General features: G+C 39.7%; 1 protein-coding gene across 3 annotated transcripts in view; it reads left to right on the top strand.

Annotated features, from left to right (window-relative positions):
* The window catches only part of PXDN (peroxidasin), a 128,698-nt gene that overhangs the window by 84,021 nt on the left and 29,248 nt on the right, over positions 1-15,429 (top strand). For all 3 annotated transcript variants that reach the window (XM_037813053.1, XM_037813052.1, XM_037813054.1), the window contains 6 exons: positions 798-967; positions 3,362-3,634; positions 5,259-5,375; positions 7,389-7,547; positions 11,664-11,776; positions 12,903-13,059. In XM_037813053.1, coding sequence (XP_037668981.1) covers positions 798-967; positions 3,362-3,634; positions 5,259-5,375; positions 7,389-7,547; positions 11,664-11,776; positions 12,903-13,059 — 989 coding nt within the window. The remainder of the gene's footprint in view (positions 1-797; positions 968-3,361; positions 3,635-5,258; positions 5,376-7,388; positions 7,548-11,663; positions 11,777-12,902; positions 13,060-15,429) is intronic.

Genomic DNA, 15,429 nt, shown 5'->3' with positions numbered 1-15,429 from the left:
TCAGGGGATGGGGCCTTTCTTGGCTGTGACGGGGAGCTGGTAACATCTGTGTGCTGTGGCAGCAGTCCAGTGAGAAATGATTATTGTCTGTAAGTCTCACCAAAGTCATATGGAGGAGAAGGAGCTGGCACCCTGGGAATTACACTCTGGACAGATGAGCTATTAGGACAGCTAGAGTGGTGCCTCTGGTCTATTGTATATCCTGAAAGGAAAGGGATCAGAAGCTTATAGACATTATTTTTTAACATTTATTTTTAGACATTTTTTAAGATGGTATATACCATTTGCTTTTAGAAACGTAAAAATGTGTTTCTACCTCTTTCTCTTAAATTCACCACAACTAAAGGAAACTGTTTCCTTTGACTTTTTCCCCCTTTGTTCATATTTTTCCCTTTTGAATTATGATTTCTCAAAAACATTAGACCTCTCTTGAACATATAAATTATAAAAGTTAGTAAATGATGCTCTATAACTACTTATTAAGTGGTACTTTGAAAGTTATCACTTTTATGTGTCTACGTTATATTTCACAATAAAAATAGTTTTAAAAAGTAAATGAATTAATCCGAGACACAAAATTCAAAGGCGCTTTTTCCAGTATTGTCTAAGTCAATAAGGGGCTATTTAAAAAAAAAAGGTTTCCTGAAAAGTATTGATATACCTGGCATCTCCAAAGTGTTCTCGGTACTCTTTGGAATGTTATAATCCCATTTCTAATACTCAAAACCCATTCACTGGGGATTAGGTATTTCCTTGTGCTTTAAAATCATGAGCCTACCAGATTTCTGTCTTTATAGTAACGAGCTGAGCATGAAGACAGATTCCCGTTTAAACTTGTTGGATGATGGCACTCTGATGATTCAGAACACTCAGGAGACAGACCAGGGGATTTACCAGTGCATGGCGAAAAACGTGGCAGGAGAAGTGAAAACCCAAGAAGTAACCCTCAGATACTTCGAGTCTCCAGGTATGTGATTTCCTATAAGGGGTTTGTTATGGGTTGAGAATGTCCTCCAGAATGATATGTTTGAGTCCTAACCCCCTGGTTTAGTGAATGGGGCCCTATTTGGAAGTAGAGGCTTTGAGGATTTGATTACTTAAGATGAGGCCAGACTGGATTAGGATGGTTTTGACTGGTGACCTTATAAGAAGTGGGGGAGAATTGGACACACATAGACACGGGACAGAAGACCGTGTGAACAGGGAGGCAGAAGTGGGAGTTACATTTCCACAAGCCAAGGAATGCCAGGGGAGTACCAGAACCTGCTAGAAACCAGGAAGAGGTGAGAAGTGTTTTCCTCTATGGGTTTCAGAGGGACCATGGCCTTGTTTACATCTTCATTTCAGACTTCTGGCCTCCAGAACTGTGAGACAATACATTTTTGTTGTTTTAAGCCACCTGGTTTGTGGTACTTCCTTACAGCAGCTTTAGGAAACTAAGACAGAGTCCCTTCCTGCCCATTTCCTTCATTTACTTGCATCCCAAGTCAGTTAGAATAATAATAATCGTTCAAGTCTCAAGTTGAACTTTCCATTACATAAGAGTTAGCTTACTCCCCTTTTGAAGCACAGTGTCATAAGTGATTCATCACAGTTGCTCTGTTGCATGGCCATCCCCTAATCTGGGGGTGGAGGACGGGGGGCTGCACAGTCAAGGGGCTGTGGAGGTGTGGAAGCTGTGGGGTTCATGTGGGGCTGTGCAGACTGGAGAGGCTGCACGGCCATGCCCCAACCCCACCCCCCCACCCCCTACCTAAAAGGGCAATATTCAGTGACAGCCTGTTGCTGCTATTTGGCAATGAAGTTCTCTATTTTGCCAGGGTCTTTGTTTTTGTTATTGTTTTTTTAAAGAAGCCAGAAATCTGGAATTTTATGCAAAATTCCCATTTTAAAAATGTTGGCAGTGAACCCAAAAAACGTAAAAAGATTGCTCAAACCACATAAAATCTGTCCTGAGCCCATCAGTTTGCAACCTCTGCCCTCATCTGCTGTTTAATCCATGACCTTTGGTCAGTAGAGGAGCTGGGCACTTGGAGAAGTATTGAAAGGCATGGTCTAAATCCATTGTGGCTACTGGAGAAACAGCACAAATCACTCTACCCACTCATGATGGGTCGACAATGTTATTCTCATCTGTGTAGGCCAGTAGCAGAGTAAGATTCATCAAGCCAAGTTGCAGTTGTACCTTCTGCCATGGAGCCTTCTTGCCTGCCCTTAACTTCATCCACTGTGGAATAAATTGTTCTGGTATCCGTGTGTCCCTGACGCCTTATAAAACCTGTCAGATGGCATCATAAGTGGTTTTGTGATTGTTTCTGCATTTAGATTCTTAGCTCTTTAAAAGCTGGTCTTATCTTTGTATTGCTTGGTACTTCTCAATGTAGACATAATTAAATATTTATTTAATGAGAATCCCTAGCTATGAAATTTTGCTTCCAAACTAAGCAAAAGGAATATAGTGCTGCTGAATCAAAAGACCTTAATTAAGCAAATATCCTTAAGTGTAAACACAAGATATTTAGCATCTTTGCAAAGTCAGAGTCCTGTGAGCCTATGCAAAGATAAGACACAGCTCCTGGTCATATAAGGAGGTTGTATTCGATTTGTAAGAATAAAAAGATCTACAAAACAGTAAACAAAATGATGTAATACTGTACACGTGTCATTCAGATGCATGGAAATATATCTATGTGATAAATTCCTAGAAGGATAATCGCTGGGTAAAAGGGTGTATGAATTCTTAATTTTGATATATATGGCCATGTCACTGTCTAGGTGGGCTGTATCAATTTATATTCCCACTGAGAGTGTATGAGAGTTCTATTTCCACACAAATTCACCCACAAAATGTTAGTAAGTATATGATTTTTTCCCTAGATTTAGAGTTGAAAAATACTACCTCAGTGTAGTTTTATTTTGCATTTTTTTGTGTGAATGAAATTGATTATTTGTGTATGTTCTAAATATACTTTGATAACAGTATTTGAACCAAAAAGAACAAAAGCAAGGTTTCATAAAATAGACTTGATGTATTTAGAATAAGTAAAAGTAAGATTATCAGTAGAGCTCAGTAATTGTTTAAACAGGAGATCTGGCTCTGAACTCATCAATCATAAGTGCTTATTGTTCACAGGCTGCATGCATTTTGTTCGGCAAAGGAAGTGGATGATTTTTATTGTTTGGACATTCCTGAAAACAAAACAAAAGAGTCCTGTGCTTAAATTTTGTTTGTTTTGCTTATTTTTGGAGAAAAGTTAGCACAAGTAGCCCTAAAATAGAAAAATTCAAGCAAAGAACTATGGTTAAATGAGAAGAAATTCATTCAGATTTTTTTTTTTTAAATTTGTTTTAATTGTGACAGCTCGACCCACTTTTGTAATACAGCCACAGAACACAGAAGTGTTGGTTGGAGAAAGTGTCACTTTGGAATGCAGTGCCACTGGTCACCCTCAACCGCACATCACCTGGACAAAAGGTGATCGGACGCCCTTACCAGTTGATCCTCGAGTGAATATCACTCCTTCCGGTGGCCTCTATATACAAAACGTCATACAGGAAGACAGTGGGGAGTACACATGCTTTGCATCCAACAGTGTTGACAGCATCCATGCTACAGCTTATATCATCGTACAAGGTAAATATCCATAAAAGTAAAGGCATTTCCTTTTTGCACAGTCCTCCCCCATGTACTTCACATGGCTTCTCCTCTCACCTTATTCGTGACCACCCTGTAATAGAGCAGCTTCTGCCCTGGCTCCCATCTCCATCCTCATACCCCACCCATGTTCCCCTAACTGACTTTTGGCTAATTGAACATTACTTGGTAATATGTTTATTTTCCAAACAGAAGCATTATGAAGGCAGGGACTTTTTTTTTTTTTTTTGGTATTTAAAATTCTGTTAGCTAATGTAGTTTTTATTTTTATTTTATTCATTTTAATTCAGTTTTATTGAGATATATTCACATGCCATACAATTATCCATGGTGTACAATCAGCTGTTCACAGTACCATCTTATAGTTGTGTATTCATCACCCCAATCTATTTTTGAACATTTTCTGTACACCAGAAAGAATCAGAATAAAAAATAAAAATAAAAAAAGAACACCCAGATCACCCCCCCCCCCAAAACCCACCCTATCTTTCATTTGGGTTTTGTCCCCACTTTTCTACTCATCCATCGATATGCTGGATAAAGGGAGTGCGATCCATAGGGTTTTCACAATCACACTAAGACGGGACTTCTGATTTTTCTCTGTGGTGTCCCTAGCACCTAGAGCGCCTGGCATGTATTAGTATGTGTTGAGTGAACGAATGCATGTATGCACACCTATGCGTGCACATATATATTGAATTAACCAATTCATCTTGCAAACATCTTTGAATACTTCATTAGTATGAATTTTTAGACATAGAATGCTGAGAGTATGTATATATTTTTAAAGACTTTTCTGTGTACTTCCAAATTGCTTAATTGACTGTAAAATGAGTTTATTAGTTTTTAAATAAATTGCAAAACGGAACATTTGTTGGTGAACCTTAAAACATTTCTAAAGCACAAAATGTAAAGCAATCGCTTCCTTCCCAGTCCTCTCCAACCACCATTTTTGCCTCTAGCAGTAGCTCCCTAGCCAAGGGTTTGCTGTGAATCCATCCTTCTAGTCCTTTCTATGCATATACAGGTAGGCAATCACATTATGTGGTTTTTACTTGCTTGTTGCTGTGGCTGTTAGTTCTATACAAATGGAATCACACTTGACGTACTCTTCTGTAGCTTGCTTTTTTCCCCAGTAATAATAAAATAAATTCTATCAGTATACACAGATATACTAGTTGGCATTTTTTAACCCTTTGTGAATATTAAGAAGAAGAATGAGGTAAATCTTGTAAAATCATCCATGCTTCCATATCCAGGGATATGTTGTTATCCATATCCCTGTATGTATTATAGCTAGTAGTGTTGTTAAATGAAGAGTCATTTTTGCATACTTTCTCAGCATAACACTGAGAAAATAACTCTAGTTAGACATTCCTTCTGCTTTGCCTGGTTTTGACTCTTAAGTGTTTATTTTCTTTCTTATCTCCTCATCAAATCTGCATCCAGCAATAGGCTATATGACTCTCATCTTTTCTTGTTACTAATGGAAGTATAATTTCCTAAGGTGAAGGAAAATTGCCAACACCAGCTTTGATGTGTGCCAGTTTTACCAAATGCTGTCTTTTAAATTGCATGATTTTCATGTTTTTCCTTCCGGAAGCTCTTCCCCAGTTCACTGTGACTCCTCAAGATAAAGTCGTTATCGAGGGTCAGACAGTTGATTTCCACTGTGAAGCGAAGGGTTATCCACAGCCAGTCATCGCATGGACTAAAGGAGGTAAGATTTCTTTTTCTCTCAGCCATTTTAACCACTATCAAGCACACAATTCATTGGCATTAATTATGTGCACAATGCTATGACCCCATCACTGCCATCCTTTACCAAAACTTACCCTTCACCCCAAACAGAAACTCCAGCCTTGAAGCATTGTCTCACCTTTCCCCCTGCTTCCAGCCCCTGGTGACACCTGATCTACCATCTGTCTCTGTGAATTTGCATATTCTAGGTATTTCATGTATGTGAAGTCAAACAATATCTTTTTGTGTCTGGCTTATTTCACTCAACAGTTGTCTTCAAGATTCATCTATATTGTCACATGCATCAAAACTTTATCCCTTTTTAGAACTGAATAATATCCCATTGTATGTATATCTGCCTTCTGTTTATCCATTCATATCTGCTGATGAATACTTGGGTTTTTTCTACCTTTTGGTTATTGCAAATAATGCTGCTTCATAGCAGCATATTTATACATTGGTGAACAAATATCTGGTTTGAGACCTTGCTTTCATTTATTTTGGGTCTATAAAAAGGGAAGATTTCTGACCCTGAGTATCTTTGGCTTCCTCTACCCTACTCCCTTTTGTGGGCCATAAACATAAGAAAAAATTCTGTATTGACCTAGGCCTAGAAAACATCAAATCTTCTGGACAGGGCCAAACCGTGATGTGACCCAGGCCCTGGGGAAGGGGCAGAGGCACCTGGTGCTCTCTATTTTTGCTATTGTTTCCATTGTTCACGATGTTACTTGCATATGTCATTGCACTAAATGCTAAGTGCTCTGTCGTTACTGAAAGGACACGGGCATGTCTACTTTCTACTTCCTTATTCCCTCCTTGCTCCAAATTGTCTCTAAGCTTTTAATATACACTTAATTAACATTTTCATTGAAATTTAACAACATGTTGGATAGAATTTTCTGGAAACCAGTAATGGACCATATTTTTTTAAAGAACTCTCTATTTCTCTTTAATTCTCAGAGTTCTCATTTCCATGTCTTCGTTTGTTACGACTGCTGATTACATTAATTCCCTGGGGATAGATTCTAACCCTTTTTCTCCACTTGGTAAATCATTGGCCACATTATTTGATACAGGTATAAACCATTTCCCCCCAGGGATTGACAGTAGCCTGGATGGGTAAGGTTGGGTTAAGGGCCAGATCCTGGCTCCAGTGGAGAGGGATCTACTTCAGCCTTAGGATTCCTGCCCTGGAGCAAATGCACAGTGACCTTGAGGACCTCGTAGAGATCACTGGGCTACAACCAATGGCCTGGCGAGGCTGGCCCAGCCCTTTAGTTCCCCTGAGGGACCCTATCCAGGAATGCTGATGAGCAGTCATGGGGTGAAGACGTGCAGTACACCATCCACCCTGAACTTCTTTATTCTTGGGCAGTTAATATGTGAGAGCAGGGGAGGTTTATCCTTAAAAAAAGAATTTATTCAGACCTTTGTTGGGTTATTGTTTGCTTTTAAATAACTCCAGTCCCCATATCCTTTTCCCATTCCTTACTTCTGCTTGTCTTTTTAGACCTGGCTTGCGGTCACCCTCTCTCAGAAAATCATCTCTGACCTGACTGCAGGGTCTTTTCTGAAGTCTGTCCTCTGAGCCCATGTCGTGCTGGCTTACTCTGATTTTGCCCTTTCCTTAGAGTACCTCTAGTATCTGTCCCCTCACCCCCTCTCACTGTGACTTACTCGGGAGGCAGGGACTATGTTTTCTTTATCCCTGTATTGGTCCTACCCAGCTTGTGTATAGCATATCATAACAGGCATTTAATGAAAGTTTGTTGAATGAATGAATGAATGAATGATTTGCTTACTGGAGACTGAGGACAAATTATTCTCTGCCATAACTCATGCTGACAGACAAGTTTCTGTGACACTTGCATTTTCTCAGATAAAGTTCTCCTTAATCCCCAAGGTTTTCATCTCCGGCCTTGAAATAACATCGGAAACCAACTGGGCACTGTAGGGAACACATAACTAAAATCATGTCTGTGCCTTTCAGGGAGTCAGCTCTCTGTGGACAGACGGCACCTGGTCCTTTCATCGGGCACACTGAGGATCTCTGGAGTGGCCCTTCATGACCAGGGACAGTACGAATGTCAAGCAGTCAATATCATCGGCTCTCAGCGGGTGGTGGTCCACTTGACAGTGCAGCCAAGAGGTATGTGTCTGGGCTGGTTGATTCTTCCTTCATATTGCACTTAATTGATTTGCTCTAATACGGTTTTGCTGACATGAATTTTATTGCTAATTATAAGGAGTTTACTCTTCCCATTTTGGAATTTTACTCATCAAAACTCATAACTTCTATTCCCAAAATATTTACAATGTTTCTTAAAGTCTCTTTCACTTTGGCTCGTGAAAAGATTTGTTTTTTTAAAAAAAATGATGCTTGCACCAAACTCAGAAAAGGCTGACTTGTTAAGGTAAAACAAATCAGTATTTTTAAACTGCTAACTAATATTACTTTAGGGAAGAATTATTCCTTACCTGCCTTTTCTAAGATGATTATTTAAGTAGAAAAGGCAGCTCACCTGTATAAGAACCCAAAGGTGTTTTATGAGGCCAATTGTGTTTTTTCTCCTGTTTGCGCTATGGTAAGACTTCTGTTTTCCCTTCATCCTTTTGGATATGCCACTTGAATTTTCTGTCCCACTAGAAAAGACTCGGCTACCTCACATCTGTTTTTATTATTTAACTTTTTATTTTGAAATAATTTCAAACTTTTAGGATAGCTGCAGAAATAATACAAAATCAGTACAGTGATCTCTAATATACACCCTACCTAGATACCCAGACTTACCAGCTTCTAAATTTTGCCACTTTTGTTACCTCATATCTTTTTTGATGGAACCAGGGTGAAAAAGATGAAGACATGTCTCCTAGCTTTTTACCCAAATTCCGTTGTACTGAAAGTCAGACTGGTGTGATTAGGAGACTGATAAGTCTTTGTGGATCAAAGACCTAAACATTAGCACCAAGACCATAAAACTCTTAGAAGAAAATGTAGGGCAATATCTTAAAGATCTTGTGAAAGGAGGTGGTTTCTTAGACCTCACAACCAAGGCACGAGCAACCAAAGAACAAATAGACAAATGGGATCTCCTCAAAATTAAACACTTTTGTACATCAAAGGACTTTGTCAGAAAAGTAAAAAGGCAACCTACACAATGGGAGATGATATTTGGAAACCACATATCAGATAAGGGTTTAATATCCCGAATATATAAAGGAATCCTCCATCTCAATAACAGAAAGACAAACAATCCAATTTAAAAATGGGCAAAAGACATGAACAGACATTTTTCTGAAGAGGAATACAAATGGCTCAAAAGCATATGAAAAAATGCTCAACTTCACTGGCTATTAAGGAAATGCAAATCAAAACCACAATGAGATATCATCTCACACCTACCAGAATGGCCATTATCCAAAAAACAGAAAATGACAAGTGCTGGAGAGGATGTGGAGAAAGAGGCACACTTATTCATTGTTGGTGGGAATGTAGAATGGTGCAACCACTCTGGAAGACAGTATGGAGGTTCCTCAGGAAGCTAAATATAGATTTGCCATATGACCCAGCTATTCCATTGCTGGGTATATACTCAGAGGAACTGAAACTTAAGACACAAACAGACATTTGTAAACCAATGTTTATCGCAGCATTATTCACAATTGCCAAGAGATGGAAACAGCCCAAATGTCCATCAAAGGACGAGTGGATAAACAAACTGTGGTATATACACATGATGGAATATTATGCAGCTGTAAGACAGAACAAAGACATGGATCATGTAATAATGTAGATGAGCCTTGAGGACATTATGTTGAGTGAAGTTAGCCAGAAACAAAAGGACAGATTCTGTATGGTCTCACTAATATGAACAGACATTAATGAACAAACTTTGGGAGTTAAAAGCTGACAACACAGGCGACCAGGAGATAGAAAGAGGGCAGAGATCAGCCATTTGATGCTGAAGGACTACAGAATGTTTAGTATTGATTGCATAGATCCAGATATAGATAGCATAATACTGTGTGATGGTAGCACAGTATTGTAAGTACACTGAACAAAGATGTCTGTGAGTAAAGCTGAAAGAGGTGGGATAGGAGAATGTATGACACCAGAGGTAAAGATAGATGATAAAGACTGGGACTGTATAACGTGGCAAAAACTGGAGTGGCCAATGACTGTTACTAAATATACAAATATGAAAATATTTTTGCATGTGGGAAAGCAAATGAATGTCAACCATGTAGAAATTTGAAAAAGGGATGGTATTCAGGAAAAAACATAATCAAAGCAAACTGGAGTCTATGGTCAACAGTAACATTGTAATATACCTCCATTAATATGCCAATGCTAAATGTATATGAGAGGGGGATATAGGGGAGGAATATGGGATCCTTGGTAGTGGTGTTATTTGCTGTCCTTAGTAGTATATTGTATTGTATGACATGTTATTTTTCCTTTTATCATTTTTTCTTATTGCTAAAAAAAAAAAAAAATGGTTTTTCTTGTAGTAATCAGTATGTTCAAATGCTGATTGTGGTGATAAATGTACAACTTTATGATGATACCATGAACAACTGATTGTACACTGTGGATAAATGTATGGTATGTGAATATAACTCTATAAAATTGTAGGAAAATATATATATAGGAGTAAAAGTGTTGGAGAAAACATGGTGAGAGAGATGATGCCTCACCGATATGGACTAACTACAATGTGTAAACTCAGAATTGAATCTTAGAACAATGCCTAACGTGGACACAATAATTGTAATAGTCCCTAGATTGTAAGCTCTTACAGCAGTTAACTCTATCCCTGAATTGTAAGGCCTATCTCTAAACTTTGAGATGCTGATCCCCTAGCGTATGTTGTCACAAACATTGGGACTGGCAGTTTGATGTGCTGAGCCCTCAAGCATGGGACTTGCCCTTATGAAGCTCATTACCACAAAGGAAAGTCTAAAGTTGTATGTAATGGTGCCTAAAAGTCTTCCCCTGAGTACCTCTTTGTTGCTCAGATGTGGCCCTCTCTCTCTCTAACTGAGCCATCTCGACAGGTCAACTTGCTGCCCTCCCCCCTACATGGGACCCAACTCCCAGGGGTGTAAATCTCCCTGGCAACGCAGAGTATGACTCCCGGGGATGAATGTGGACCCGGCATCATGGGACTGAGAGTATCTTCTTGACCAAAAGGGGGATGCAAAATGAGACGAAATGGTTTCAGTGGCTGAGAGATTCCAAATGGAGTTGAGAGGTCACTCTGGTGGACATTCTTATGCACTATATAGATAACACCTCTTAGGCTTTAATGTATTGGAATAGCTAGAAGTAAATACCTGAAACTACCAAACTCCAACCCAGCAGTCTGGACTCCTGAAGACAATTCTATAATGATGTAGATTACAAGGGGTGACAGTGTGATTGTGAAGACCTTGTGGATCACACCCCCTTTATCTAGTGTATGGATGAGTGGAGGAATGGGGATAAAAACTAAAAAAAAAAAAAAAAAAAAAGAATAATGTGGAACTAGTATTTGAATTCCCTTCCATCTTTGCTGAGGTCACTTGGAACTTTTTCTGGGGACCTTGAGAAAGGGCTCCTCTCTTGTCTCTTATTAATAGATTGTTTGAGAAACTAAGCCCAGTTATATTGGCTCTGGGTTTTATGGGGTTTGCCCTTCTAGTTCCTTAATCGATGGGCCTTTGGTGGCTAAAACTCTCAGCCTGCTCAGTGAGAGAACATACGGGATGGAATTCATAAAAGGCCACCCAGAACCTTACTGCATTTATCTGAGGTTCTTAACTTTTCATATGAGGAAATCTACTTCAGTCTAACTGCATATTTTCTTCCTCTAATCACACTCTCTCCAGAGTTCACTGTGTTCTCAGAGTACTGTGCAGTGCTTTCTGGGAGCGCTCCCAGCAGCCGTGTCTCAGCGTTGTGGAGGCTGGGGATGGCTTTGGGGGACTCAGTGCAGCTCAGCAGGTCTTCAAGCCATGTCCAAGGCTCTGGGCTCTGGGCTCCTCAGCAGAGAGGAGTTCATATGTGGCTGTGCTCTCAAAGGATGGAGCTCATTTGGGGAGGAGATGGGTGGGAAGTTGGACAGTTGGTCTCTTGGTATCCTTCAGTTCTGTTGCTCTGTGATGATGCAGCTATAGGAGGTCAGAGAGGAAAGTGGGGTTTTACTTTTTCCAAAACTTTTTTTTGTATAAATTACAAGTTTCATCATTTAACATTGACCCTTGCATGTCCCTTCCCTTGTAGTTACCCCAGTGTTTACCAGCATTCCAAGTGATATGACAGTGGAGGTTGGCACCAATGTCCAGATTCCGTGTAGTTCCCAGGGGGAACCTGAGCCAGTAATAACATGGAATAAGGTAATAAATCTTCGCTGCTGCGTGTCTTCAGAGCACAGAAGAGGCATTCAGCCCGCACTTTGTGGAAAGTTTAATGAAGTGAGGGGTAGCTGGAACATGCCCATTTCTGCTACAGATTTTCTGTAGCAGGAAAAGAGTTCAAATTGCACACTTTGAGTTGAAGAAATTCTGAGGGTACCCCTGATTTATGAAAGTGAGACAAAGCAACCAAACTCCAAACATCCTTCTCAGTGACACAAGCAAAGAAAAATCCCTTTATTAGATCCACGGTCCCATGACCAAGAGTTAAGAAGTGTTTTTTTTTTGTTGTTGTTTTGTTTTTCTATGTTTGTTTCTGTTAAGCCCAATACAAAAATTTTTAGCAGTATTATAAAAATTGTAAGCAAATGCCTTAATATGAAGTGTTCCTGGCAGGCCCAGGACTGGACAGGTTTAGTGGCTCCTTAGCACCCACTGAATAAAGTACAAGTTCTTAAGCACGGACGATCAGGGCCCCTCTGCCTGTCCTCCACCCCTGCAGCACACTTACCTCACCTCTCACTTTCTGCCAACACACTCATGACCTCCTCTGCATACTCCCCTGTGTATTTGTACTTGCTCCTCTGCCTGGAAGGTTCACCTGCCCCTTCATTGTCTGGCTTTGAATCATCTAAGTCTTAGCTCAGGTCCATCTCTTTCTGGAAACATTTCATAGGTTGGTCTAGGTGCCCTTGCTCTGCTTCCATTGCCCCCTGTGCATTCCTTACCAGAGCATTTATCCTACTGAAGTTACCATTTATGCCCAACCCTCTCCCACCACAGCTCTCCTGGCAAACCCCGTGGAGTGCGATCTGTGCCTTATTCTTTCTAGCACTGACACCAAACTCTATCTTAGCAATGAAGAAATGTGTAAGAAAAGTATTCCACTGAATTGGGATTCATTGAACTGGATTAAATCTCCTTCTCTTTCTAATTGTGGATAGATCTGAGGACGACCCTAATATATTTTCATTTGTGAAATCCTAACAAATGGTACCCCTCCCCCCAAAACACAACAAAATAAAAACCACAACTTCTCTTCTGCTTCTGATTTTTATTTCTGTCTTCTTACCATTATTATTATTATTATTACTCTCTTTTGCACCAGGATGGGGTGCAGGTGACGGAAAGTGGAAAATTTCACATTAGCCCAGAGGGCTTCTTGACCATCAATGATGTTGGGACAGCGGATGCAGGCCGTTACGAGTGTGTGGCCCGGAACACGATTGGATACGCCTCAGTTAGCATGGTCCTGAGTGTGAACGGTAAGAGCACACATGCTCACAGGAGTGATTGTTAACACTTGCATAACACAGTTCACCTAATGGGTATCAAAGGCTGCTGGAAAAAAAAAATTAAGAACATGCACAGGCCTCTAATGTAATTGCAGGCTAATTAGGATTTTTAGAATGACTTAGAACACAACACATCCTTAATTTACACATGAGCAAACTGAGGGCCCAGATTGGTGGAGCTGCTTGCCCAGTGTTATATTGCTTAGTCCATGGATGTGGCCCAGTTCCCACTCGTAGGCACTCGTTTTTTCTGCTACAGTGAGATCTGGAAACCACTGTGGTCTATTCACTTGGCAAAGCTTCCCTTACTCAGTGATTTTCTAGTTTGATTCAGTGGTCGTTCAATCCTTACAATGTTTGAATGCATAATTTTCAGTCAACAGTTGGCAAAAGTGATACAGTTGGTACGTGAAAGATTCTATGCTGCTCTATTCTGGGTTTGGCCACACATACTTTGGGGATGTTTTAAGTCTTGAGTGTCCTTCAGTGTAAACATCTAGACAATCATCAACCCCTCTGTTTCCCTGAATCCAGTCATTAGTCCCAGAACTGTTTATTCTACCTCAATGGTCTGTTCCCTCTTGCATCTTCTATCCCCCTGCCACAGTCTTACCAAGGCCCTCATTTAATTTTGTCCAGATTATTGCGACAGGCCTCACCCCATTTTAGTCTACCTGCAAATTGCCTCCAGGGTCATCCTTCTAAAACCATGAGTCTCATTACCTGTTACTAGCACTTCTCCATGATTTCTGTTGCCACCAGGGTAAAATCCAAACTCTTTAGCTTTGCATTGTCTTTATAATGTGACTCCAACCTGCCTCACATCTATTGCCTATTCTGTCACTCCAGCATGCATGCCCAGTGTGACATTTTGCCTTCATGCATGCTTTTTCCTATAATGGACTGCATGACTTCACCAGGTAAGTCTCTTCATGTTCAAATATCCCCCTTTTCTGGAAATCTTCCTAGTTCCTCGGGCAGGTAAACAGTCCATCTTCTGGACTCCCAAAGAATTTCACATATCTCTGTTTCTGAGATACTGTTTATTGTAACTGATCTGTTTTCTCCATTGAACTTGTTAAAACTCAAGGAAAGGAGCAATGTCTTGTTAATCAGTATGTAAACACCCCACACAGTGCCCAGACACTTAGTAAATGTGAATCATAGGTGGATAAATGGAATGTTGCTTATCCTAGGAAAAATGCAAATGACCTTATTTTCCCATTAAAAATAATCTGTTTTAATTGATTTAATTAATAGTATATTTTACTAAAAATAGTAGAATTTAATTAATTGATGGATCCTGTGACTTAAATAACAAGTGTTTTCATTCTAATGATACTTATTTTTCAGCTTGAAAAATAATATGTGTTATTTTAACATGAATTAGCTATATGCAAAAATTTTAAGTCATCTCCCACCCAACAGAGAAAAAAGTCACAACTAATATTTTGGTTATTTTCCTTTCCATTTTTTTTCCCCTGTGTACAGAGATAAGTGGCTTTGGATTATTTTTCTCTGATTGTTGCTTGTAGAAAATCAAACTCAGTTTTGACCATTGCTAATAATGAAATAATGGAACCGATAATGGAATCACAAAAGGATGTGAAATTGTTTGCCTTGTTGACTTCTACTTGGCATAAAAATGTTAGTTTCCAAAAAATCAGGCAATCAGGCCCCTATTTGTGACATATAAAAAATAGGGGCCTTGTCTAGTAAAATTCCTTTTCAGTTTTATGAATTATAAATGTGTAAATATTTCAGATATTCAAAGTAGCTGATAAATTCACAAAACATCTGTACCCCTTATGTTAGTGGTAGAGAAAAATGGATTAGTTTCTCAATTGATAGTATGATTTCTTGATAGCTCAACTCAAATGCACAGCATTTTGTAAGAGATGACAAGCATAAGGGCTCTCTGGATGACTCAATTAATTACAAGTAATTACCTAGAGCTTGTTCATTTGTTCATTCATTCAACAAATATCTAAAAGAATATGTATCAATCACTGTTCTACATGCTAGGGAAACTGCAGGGAGCAAGACAGATGAAGCTGTCCTCATAGAGCTTGTATTCTAGTGGAAGGAGACAAATAATAAACAGTGAGTGAATGAACTTTTAAATGGAGATCAGTCAATAAAAAATAGCAGGGCAAGGGCTTAGCAAGAGATGGAGAGTCTCTCTTTTACATAAGGTGGGCAAGGAAGACCTCCTGGAGTAAGTAAACTATGAGAACAAGGGAGCCAGGTGGAGATTGGGGAGGAAAAACCCAGTCACGGGGAACAGCAGGGGAACAGTGCATGTGAAGTCCTGAGGTCAGAACAAGCCCGAACACCAGG

The sequence above is a fragment of the Choloepus didactylus genome, chromosome 20, assembly GCF_015220235.1.
Source record: "Choloepus didactylus isolate mChoDid1 chromosome 20, mChoDid1.pri, whole genome shotgun sequence".
Classification (NCBI taxonomy): domain Eukaryota; kingdom Metazoa; phylum Chordata; class Mammalia; order Pilosa; family Megalonychidae; genus Choloepus; species Choloepus didactylus.
Note: the sequence above shows the minus strand (reverse complement) of the source record. Positions and strands in the feature narration are given on the sequence as shown.